The following is an 11,493-nucleotide window of genomic DNA, read 5'->3' as shown; positions in this document are numbered from 1 at the left end:
TAGTGTACATTTTGTTGTTCACTTGATCTTTATCAGGTTTCCTGGTGTGCCTGAACAGGTTTCAGATATTTATTATCCCTTTATGCTATTTGTTTAAGATGAATGTTACATTACCCTAAAATTATTCTTCCACAAGTTCGATTTCTTAACCATATCCTTGATCTATTGAGAACTTAATACACCGTTGCACTAAAGTTTTTTTTTAATATAAAATAACATAAGATATTTGACCATTTGGTCCATCAGGCTCATTTAGCTTGGAATACTTGTGACTTTACGTTGCCAATTACAGAAAATGAACTGTGTTAAACACATCCTTTAAGGACCTGAAATAACAAGTACACAGAAGATTAAAAGGCCAAACAAGTAAACGCATAAGGCGTGTGCCACTATATATGATTAGCGAATTAAACGTATCTAAGTGTCACTACGGCAAATATACCTGTACTATGTGCACATCGATTTATCAGAAGGGTAGATTATATGCACTACTCATATTTCGCTACCTGCGTTTTGCACAACAACACTAGCAATAGAAGACCAGTGAAGCATAACGAAGAAGCGTTATACTATTTTATACGGAACCTGCCTTGTTGCTGCGGCGCTGACTACAGAGAGCACCGTTTCCTGATTTGTTCTCACTTTGCCATGCCTGCAGCATCGGACTTGCGTCTCCTGATGACTTTTAAATGGATAACCAGAAGATCCGACTGGATAATCTTCATAAGTAAGAATACACGATAATTATTAACTTTCATATTACTGATGAGAATTCTGTAGTTCGAATTTGACCTAAATAGCCGTCTTTTACGTCACTTTCGGTAAAAAGCATTGTGTGGCTGAGAACAAAAAAATAGAGTTGGTGTTTGCCCATTGTAACGTAAGGGTAAGACTTGTGGTCAGAATACTGATGCAGTCAATAATGTATGTATGCCGTTGACAAAAAGAATGCCGACTAGAAAGAGCGCAGTTGAATAAATTGGTTGCTTTGAATTTCATGTTTTTCAGTGAGACTTTTTTGGAAAGATCTAAAGAAAGTTAAATGTCTTGTACTGTTAAAAAAAATACTCGAAAGTAGAAGAGATGCAGGGTCCTCTCACACCGTTGGCTTTAATTCCCGCAGTCTCGCAAGTGCCTATTTGAAATTTGGAGGTTCTTTCATTCTGTGGTTTTTCGTCAGAGTTCCTAACGAGACGAGCAGAATGATTTGGCTAAATACTCGAAACAGCGTGTTACAGTGAGTGTTCATTTCGATAGTTCGGCGCCCCGTCCAGGGTGTGCTCGATCGCAACACTATAACTGATTATCTATTTTAAGAGAATAGATGAGGGGTCTGAACAAGTTTGCTTCATAATCAAATATGAAATGTCAAAATTCAACTTTTTGAAACAATTAAGTATATCCCCATGACAACATTTCTCATGCAGCAATTAAAAGTACCAAAATCCCATAACAGAAGTGTTAAACTATATTTTAATATAAAATGTAATATAAAATGGAGAGAGATTCCATTTATTTGCAAATGCAGTATATTGTATTAAATGTCATTAAATGCCTCAGAAAAGTCCATCCATCCATCCATTATCTAACCCGCTATATCCTAACAACAGAGTCACGGGGTCAGAAATGTCGTATACTTTTATTACCTGTTGGAATCAAACTGTGGGCTTTTCTTTATTATGAAACCAAATTTTATCAAGCTTTATTCATATTTCCATTATAACCACAGTTCTATTAAGTAGTTTATTTACATGTACATATCTTACAATGATTTACTGTGGTGGGCTGGCGCCCTGCTCCCGGTTTGTTTCCTACTTTGCGCCCTGTGTTGGCTGGGATTGGCTCCAGCAGACCCCCGTGATCTGTAGTTAGGATATAACGGGTTGGATAATGGATGGATGGATGGATGGACAATGATTTAAACACATATTTGGATTAACAGACTTACAGTGCATGGTAAAAAGATTTGTGAGCTTCTCTCGTAATTTGATAATAGCAGGGAGAAATGATATAATCAATGTGAATATTCAACCAATTTCTTTTGCCCCTTCCATCAAGTCCATCTAGTCATTCATAATTACTTGTATTTATGTATCCACCTTCTCATGTCACATACACCAAGTTAAGCGCTGTGGGGGCCTCTTTCACATAATCTCTTTTAAAGAACTGGATGAAGCCATAGCAAAGTTTTATTGAAACAGAAAATTACTCTTGTTGAATAAATAAATAAATGAATGAATAAATAATGAATAAAATAAATATATACGAGCGTAGAAACTTGTGTTTTAGAGGCCTAAATCAATGAAAGATAAATGCATAATTTGATGGACGGCCAGGGCCATTACCCAGCTGGGATGCCAGCTGGATGGAAGGACCGGGGGAGAGAGCATCCACAAGGCCTTACCTTCCCCAGGATGCTGGAGGGCAGCCCCCTGGTTGGCTCTGGCGCTACAGATTCCCGCAGGGCACACTGGGAGTTGGAGTTTGATGAAGCCCTGTTAGGTTCCATGGGGGCCACTAGGGAGAGCTGCAGAGACAGCAGAGTCCTGCTATGTTGGGCTTTCACGCCACTTGTGAGTGACTCCAGACCTTGCTAAGGAGCCACCTGGAGCACTGCCAGCCGCAGCATAAAAGGAGCTGCCCACCTTCATTTGGAACCAGAGTTGGGAGGAAGAGGACGAAGCTGACTAGGGAGGACTGGAGGTGGACAGAAAGAAAGAAAGAAAGAAAGAAAGAAAGAAAGAAAGAAAGAAAGAAAGAAAGAAAGAAAGAAAGAAAGAAAGAAAGAAAGAAAGAAAGAAAGAAAGAAAGTCAAGGTGTTGCATTGTACACTGTGCTTAGTGTTGTACTGTGCTATGTCATGGGGAGTGAGCAAAAAGCGCTCCCCACAGAAATAAACGTATGCTTTGCCTGGAACTCGTGTCTCTGCCTGGCTGTTTCGGGTTTGGGCAGCTGGAGCACCCTGTGGTGGTTCACAGTAAGCAATTTTTAGCTTTACTTTTGGGAATTGTGCTTGAAGTCAGTTGGTATGCACAGATATGCAGTACCAGCACTTCCACTTTATGACTTTAACAATAATGTCAGAAAATGTTTGCTTAGTGGTGCATGCTGGTACATCTCACAATGCAGTTCAACCTCCCCTCCCCGCCCCATCCGCTCTCCATACTCATTTCCATATATACAGTATGCGTGCTTTCATACTTTTAAATATACAGCACACACCACCCCTCTCTTCTTCGTTTATTTTTATATATCAGTGCATCTTGGGACATTGAAGAGGAATTCCCCCAAAAGCCTCAATCATAAAAAAGGCAAAACATAAAAAGATACGGCAATTGTTTGTTCTACTTTGAACACTGAATCAGCATACAGTAACTCTGAACCAGAGGGCCGCAGTGGCTGCAGGTTTTCGTTCTGACCATCTTCTTAATTCTTGACCAATTTTTGGTGCTGGTTAACTGCTTTTGCCTTAGTTTTAATTAACTTGACTCAGGCCCCTTAGTTATTTCTTTTTCCTCAATTAGCAGCCAAACAATAATGAGATACAAAACGAGCCAAAACATGACACGCTAACCACAGTATCTGAAGATAAAGAAAGGTGAAGGTCTCAGTAAGGTTGATCTCTAGAGGTCACCAAAACACTGTGAGGATGTTCTTTAGAAAAAACAGAAACTCAACAGTTTTGGGAATGTCTGCTGTGGCAGAATGAGAGCAGCAACAAGCCATGGAATTAAGTAACAGGTTTAATTAACAGCAAGAATCGGCTTCTCATTAAGAAACTGGTTGGAGTGAAATTGGCTGGAGTTTGAAACCCCGATGTAGCTGCTCATCTGTTGGCTCGTTTCATATCTCATTTCTGTTTGGCTGTCATTTAATGAAGAAACGAATCAACTGAGAGGACTGAGTCCTTAAAAACAGGGGTATTAAATGAAAGGGAAAAGGAGTTAATTAGCAGTGAAAACTGCTTGCTGATTAGGAAAAGGGTTAGAATGAAAACCTGCAGCCACTGTGGCCCTCCAGGACACCCCTGTCCTATGGTGTTGATTTTGCACTTCTTTATATGTTCTGTACCATGTGCGCAAATGCAAGAACTAATGCAAGTTCAGTAAAAAGCCTGACTGTACAAAATACTCTGAGAATTAGGTATCACTGCAGACAGTACTTTAAATCAGAAGTCTTTTTTGTTAGGAGCGTGGAGGTCGTCGTGAATATATTGTCCATGGCCTCTGTGTTTTCAGAGAGCCCAGAAAGTACTGTGCAGAAATTGTTTTGCAACAGTACCATTGATAACAATATCAGGAAGAGTGGACGGGTTAGCTGAGAGTAGAGAAAACAGGATTGCATGATAACTTGCACTGAGTGGGTCATTTTGTAAATCAGCTCCCTATCACAGTGCCTCCTAATCAAGCTGGCCTTATGAAGACAACGGTCAGAAATCCATGAGAAACTTCTTACTTGAACCCAACAATGTAAAAACAAAGACAACACAATATTGCAATATTGTCAGAATTTGATAATCAGAACTCGACCAACAAGTGAATTTTGCTGTTGTCATTAATAATGTTGCAACCTGGAAAGCACAGAGATGGATTCTGTAGGAATTAGTGCAGTATAATATTACCTGATATTCATTCATTTGTTTTATATGTTAGTATTGTTTTAATCAATTGTACATTTACAAAGCAACATATCCACTCCTCACTAAAATATACACAATTTGCTGCACTCAAAATGGAGCACAACACGTTTAAAAATAAAGATGCAAAAGTGTTTTTTATAGAGTTATGTAATAATGAAAATGTTTTTTAGACCAAAATATGAATCCATATCATTGTAAAAATTATGTATTGGATTTACAAAAAAAAAAAGAAAAAAAAAAGTTTGCCATTGAGCTCTTTAGGTATATTAAACATTGCAGTTTATGTTTAAAGAAAACTAGTGTTTGCAATGCATACATTTTAAAGTTAAATAAAAATGTTAGCTTGAATAAGTTTGTTAGTACTCGAATACTGAGCAGAAGCTGTGCCTTATTAATTAAACATTTTTAATTGATTTAATTGAGCATATTTGGAATGCATATTATACTCAGTTAAATCAATTAAGTAATGCAACCTTGGAATTTTAGGCTGTAATAATGCAATAATCCATCCAATTTCCAACCCGCTGAATCCGAACACAGGGTCACGGGGGTCTGCTGGAGCCAATCCCAGCCAACACAGGGCACAAGGCAGGAACCAATCCCGGGCAGGGTGCCAACCCACAGCAGATAATGCAATAATGAGAGCGGAAAACATTGGTTACATTTTAATATTTTCTTTTAACACAGTCATCTTTCTTGTGTGAACTACAAAAACATAAAATAAAAAAAAAAGTGTGCCAATCTTTCATTAATCTTAAATTTTTACAAACAGTTTTATAGAAATACAAAATATGAAAATAAGGCCTTTAATTCTTAATTCAGTGGGTTTTCCATCAGACCATACTTTAAAGAAATACCAACAACCTAAACAGCTTAGCATGTAAGCAAAAACAGTTGAAACCATTTGCTGCAGCTAGTGATATTTTTTTAAACTACTATTACAGAGATGTCATTTAACCTAGTTTACATGTAGCACTTCAGTTTCAATATTTTTGTTTTACTGACACGGTCATTCTTTCTACCAAACGTCATTGCAATTAATAAATTACTATATCCTTGTATTTTTATTCTGTGGTGCAGTTTATACACAATGAATGAGGCTGGCTCAACTCTGTTGGAGCAAATGACTTGCAAATATATGCATTGTGAGCAGAAGATCTTTGCAGGCTAAGTTAACATTTTCTTGATATGTCAGTATCTTGTTAGATAGATCTCTACTTTGTCCACATGTTAAGGACCTTTTCAGAGCCCAAAGCACCAATGTTCAAAAAGGACTGGTTAAGCATGGCTGGACCGATTGGGCTTTTCTCACCAACATTGTACTAATGTCCTAAATAGTCCTACAAATGTGTGTGGTAAGCTAACAGCTCAGTTGTTCCATTATCTCATCCTGTTACTTCTTAAACGTTGTCAAATCTTCTGCAGCGGTATGTGGAAATCCTTAATTAACACTTTTCACTTCTTGCATTATTTAATAGCTGTAGAATTTTTAAACTCTGACATTCCATTGATTGATGTCTTTGCTTTTCTTCTTGGTGGAGAAGAAGGACTTAAATAGGTCTACTGGAGTTTTTATCCAAAATATTAATGATTTGTGAAGAAATCAAATTAACTACCTTATAAATAACATATTGTAATACAGTAACACATTATTTTGATATTCTCTAAAATACTAACAACAATTTGAGCTTAACACTGCAACATATTTTTTCCAAAATATTGCATATTTATTAATAAAGTTTACTAATTAATCTATTAATTGTGTACTTGTTATATAAAAAATTCAGAGTATTTAGCAGCTCATCTGTAAAACAGAATTGAAAGTTTGCGTGCGTGTTTGTGTGTGTGTGTGCATGTTTTTTTTTTAAATATTAGTTTGTTGCTTTTATGGGATTTGTATTGTATCAGGGCTTTTGTATTTTTTATTTATTTATTTATTTATATTTTTGCAAATTCTTGAAATCGGAAAGACCTGTTTGCTCTTTTTAAAATTCTGACTTCACGAGCACAGTGTTTTTTTTCCCTAAATGTATACGTTTGTCATTTATCTTAAATTCAGCCCATAAATTAACAGAGTTGCCACCCATTTACTTTTTGTAAGAACAAAACAAATGTCACAAATTAAGGACTCTGCTTTATCTATCATGGTTGTTTGGCTCCAGAATCTCATCCAGATATTATTTAAAATTTTCAAGCTTCCTGATTTTTTATTTTGGTTTGTCATTTTATTGTTTGTGTTTCAAATTTTTGCAACTCTTTGCATTAATATTCATGGATTCTATCTTAAATGTGAATCCTTTGGTTCCACTGGTGCCTGTGAGTATGTTTTTCAGCCTTTAAATTAAAAAATTCTGATGCTTGTTGAAGTTTGACAACCTGGATTAGGTCTTCATACAATCTTCCCTGTTCAAGAAAAAAAATGTTTTATTTCACTATGCCTGTCAGGTAGGACGTTTCCTTTAAGCACAGTTGCTGTTCTTTGCACAGCTTCCATAGCGGCTATGCCTTTTGAGCAGCAAACAAATACTGTGCACACTGCTACAGATATAGGGATGGTTTCTTGATAATGAATGGTGAGAGTTTCACTTGTGCTCATCTCACTAGTCTCTCACCAAGCTCTTTCATTCATTTCTCGGTTTCAGAGAAGATCGGTGAGAATCTTTCACCAGTGAAAGAAAGCCATGCCTCTAAAAACTTTACGTTTAAAAGACATGGTCACCTAAAGTTTAGGTGAAAGTAGCAGTTTAAAATATGACACTGATGAGAAATAATGAAAATTAAATAGTAAAATTAATTGTGTACTCAAATTATTCGTGCAAAATATGTGCAATAAATGTGTAGTGAAGTGCACGAGGAAATTAAAGGCCAGTCTCTAGGTGCAAATCTTAAAGGCACCATAAAAATAAAAACAATAAAACACTGCAGTGATTAAATTGTTCACATTTGCCGGGCAAAGGAAAATGATGCAAAGGCAGCTGTATGAGGAATGCACAATGTCTGTAGTGACAGAGGTGGATGAGTCCTGGGATATCTTTCTAATGAGTGGTTGAAAGAATTAAAGCCGTGTGAACGAGACAGCAGCAGTAGGCAGAAATCAAATTAGAAACTGCAGCAGAATGATTAATTAGCAGCAAAAGCAGTGCTGTTACATATTTTCAGAGAAGTAGGACACCACCAGATGCAAAGCTCATGTGTCTTGTACAGTTCCTAGCCATTTCCTGATAATGTTCCTGCCCCAGAATATTTGAACATTCATTTAAGGAAATCCATCCATCCATTTTCTAAACATGTTTATCCAGAGCAGGATCTCAGAACAATCAGAGCCTATCCCAGTGCAAATAAAAATGGTCATGTCATTAATGAGTCACTCAATGATTTTTATTATGAACGACATATACAAAAACACCGTTCATATTAGCGACTCTTCAAGATATAAAGTTAGTATTTAAATAGAGGTGAAATTCTTTAAAATACTGTGTGCTTAAAGGAAACCTGCAGAACGAAAACAAGGAAATCATATGAACTCAACTTTGATAATACAAACCTATTGCACATCAATCAAACTGTCATACATGGCAAATATATGATAGCAACTAGTGAAACAATCTAAGAAAATTGTGCATTACGTCATTTTAACTACAAAACAAATAACTTACAATTAGTAACAAAATATCTCAAATGTCAAACATTTAAAAAAATAAAAACATTTAGATAGATAGATAGATAGATAGATAGATAGATAGATAGATAGATAGATAGATAGATAGATAGATAGATAGATAGATAGATAGATAGATAGATAGATAGATAGATAGATAGATAGATAGATAGAGTGCATCCGGAAAGTATTCACAGCGCATCACTTTTTCCACATTTTGTTACGTTACAGCCTTATTCCAAAATGGATTAAATTCATTTTTTTCCTCAGAATTCTATATACAACACCCCATAATGACAACATGAAAAAAGTTTACTTGAGGTTTTTGCAAATTTATTAAAAATAAAAAAAACTGAGAAATCAGCAGCTCCTTGGTGTTGGCGCTCCAGGTCAGGTCATCCTCCAACTCAATGCCCAGAAACCTGAACTCCCAGACCCTCTCCACACAGGCCTCGCCAATGATGAGTGGCTGGATGTCAGTTTTGTTTTTCCTAAAGTCAATAACAAGCTCCTTTGTTTTTGTGGTGTTGAGGAGCAGGTTATTGTCTGTGCACCACTCTGACAGCCGCTCCACCTCGTCCCTGTATGCCAGCTCACCCTCCTTGCCCGAGATGAGTCCGACCACCGTCGTGTCATCAGCAATCTTTATGATCTTGTTGCTATGGTGAGTGGGGACACAGTCATATGTGTAAAGTGTGTAGAGGAGCGGGCTGAGCACACAACCCTGCGGCGTCCCGGTGTTGAGGCTGAGAGCAGTGGATGTGTGGAGACCCAGCCTGACAATCTGGGAGTGACCAGACAGGAAGTTCAGTATCCAACTGCAGGTGAGTGATGGAAGTCCCAGATCTGCCAGTCGTTGTGGGAGGATGGTGTTAAACGCCGAGCTGAAGTCTACAAGAGCAGTCTGTCATTACTCCCCTGCTGCTCCAGGTGGGTCAGGGCAGCATTAAGGGCTGTGGCCACAGCATCCTCCGTGGATCTCTTTGCTTTGTAAGCACATTGAAATGGGTCCAGGTCTGCTGGCAGGCAGGCGATGATATGACTCTGCACCAGTTTCTCAAAGCACTTCATGATGACAGATGTGAGTGCCACTGGGCAGAAATCATTCAGACTGTTCGTGATGGATTTTTTCGGCAGTGGAACAATGATTGAGGACTTGAGGCAGGATGGGACAGTGGCCTGGGACAGGGACTGGATGAAAATCCTAGTGAAGATTCCGGCCATTTGATTTGCACAGTCTTTCAGCACCCATCCAGCCACACCGTCGGGTCCTGCAGCCTTCCTCGGGTTCACCTTCTTCATCACCCGCTTCACTTCACACTCTTCCACTGTGAGTATATTGCTGTTGTGAACAGGCTGCTGTAATGGAGCTGCTGTTGGTGTCGCCTCAAAGCGGGCAAAGAAGATGTTCAGCTCCTCTGCCAGAGAAGCATCTCCCTCAGCGTCCAAGGAGTTGCTGGATTTGTAGCCGGTGATGTGCTAGACACCCTGCCACACCTGCCTGGAGTTGTTGCTCCTCAGATGGTCCCCTGTCCTCCTTCTGTATGCTGCCTTGGCCTCTCGGATGCTTCTCTTCAGGTTCGCTCTGGCTACACTGTAAAGAGCCCCATCCCCAGACCTGAAAGCAGTATTCCTAGCTTTCAGCAGACTCTGGACATCCCTCGTCATCCAGGACTTCCTGTTAGGAAAAATCCTTATGTGTCTGTCCCTGGTGACGTTGTCCGTGCAGAACCTGATGTAATCCAGGACTGCCATAGTGTGGTTCTCCAAGTCTTGGTGATTGAAAACCTCCCAATCGGTTCTCTGGAAGTAGTCCTGCAACTGTTGGGAGGCCTCCTCGGGCCATATGGTAACAGTCCTGGTCATAGTGGGAGCTTGTTTCCTGAGGGGAGTATATGCAGGGATTAGAAGCAAGGACGTGTGATCAGACTGGCCAAGGTGTGCTAGGGGCTTAGCCCTATAGGCCTGTCTGATGTTTGTGTACAACTTGTCCAGTGTTTTTACTCCCTTGGTTGCACACTTTATGTGTTGATGGAATTTGGGGAGAACTGCTTTCAGATCTGCATGATTAAAGTCCCCAGAAATGATGTGAACAGCCTCAGGATACTTGCTCTGTTTACTACTGATGGTGTCATGCAAAAGCCCCAGAGCCGAGTTAGCATTAGCATCTGGTGCTATGTACACAGCAGTTAGCAGTATAGCATTGAATTCACGAGGGAGGTATATGGGTCTGCATTTAATTGTCATAAACTCCACGTCTGGAGAGCAGTGACTGGTGACTATGGTTGAATTTGTGCACCAGCTATTGTTCACATAAATGCACAGCCCCCCTCCTCTTTTCTTACCGGAGCGCTCTGTCCTGTCTTGCAGGTATGCTGTGTGGCCTGCTATCTCGATCGCCGCGTCCAGTATGAGTGGATTAAGCCACGTCTCCGTGATCAGCAGGATGCAGCAGTCCCTGATGATCTTTTCCGTTGCAATCCGCAGCTTCCACTCGTCCAGTTTGTTTGCCAGAGACCTTACATTTGAGGAGAAAATGCTTGGAAGCGGTGGTTTGTGTGGCTACTTCCTTAGCCTCACTAGCACGCCACCTCAGCACCCCCTCTTTTGTTTATGCTCTTTGCGCCACCGCTGGCTCCTCAAAACTGGGATTGTAATCCACGGAGAGGCCGGTGTTCGTGCAATGTCGTCCAGAATGTTGTAGACGCGGAGAAACTCGAATGTCGAGCAACTCTCGCTCCGTAAGCCGATAGATAAAATATCCTGCCAGCTATACTTGTATTTATAAAGGTAGGCTGGAAAAACCAAAATCTGAGTCAGAGAGCACACAGCCGCAGCGTCTAAGCGCGCCGCTATTGTTTCAATTTAAAAATCCCCCATAAAAAGTAAAACCAAGCAACATGCTTTTGAAAATGCCAAATATGTTTCAAATATGTATCATTTTTATCAGTATATGTAAAACATTATATTTATTAAAAATAAAATGTATCTGTAACATATCTTCTCTCAGGTGCTGATGTCATCCATAGCAAAAGAAAGAGAAACAGCTGAGAGTTTTTGCGTTCTGTGGTGTGAGAGTTAATTAAAAATACATTTGCTCATAAAAACTTTGTGTTTTGGTTGCCACTAAGGGGCTGTGAGGGTGTATTCCCTTTTTTCCCTTTAGACAGGTTCTTTGCTTTTTTTTGTCCTGCAC

The 11,493-nt window shown here is 39.3% G+C and overlaps 1 protein-coding gene across 1 annotated transcript in view; it reads left to right on the top strand.

The window, feature by feature from the left end:
- The first annotated feature begins 525 nt into the window (after window positions 1–525).
- Window positions 526–11,493, top strand: part of LOC114666991 (signaling lymphocytic activation molecule-like) — a 55,196-nt gene continuing 44,228 nt past the window's right edge. Inside the window, exon 1 of the mRNA XM_051919736.1 lies at window positions 526–727. Within this exon, the coding sequence (XP_051775696.1) occupies window positions 649–727 (79 nt within the window). The 5' untranslated portion in view covers window positions 526–648. The remainder of the gene's footprint in view (window positions 728–11,493) is intronic.

This window comes from Erpetoichthys calabaricus, chromosome 16, assembly GCF_900747795.2.
Source record: "Erpetoichthys calabaricus chromosome 16, fErpCal1.3, whole genome shotgun sequence".
Classification (NCBI taxonomy): Eukaryota; Metazoa; Chordata; class Cladistia; order Polypteriformes; family Polypteridae; genus Erpetoichthys; species Erpetoichthys calabaricus.
Note: the sequence above shows the minus strand (reverse complement) of the source record. Positions and strands in the feature narration are given on the sequence as shown.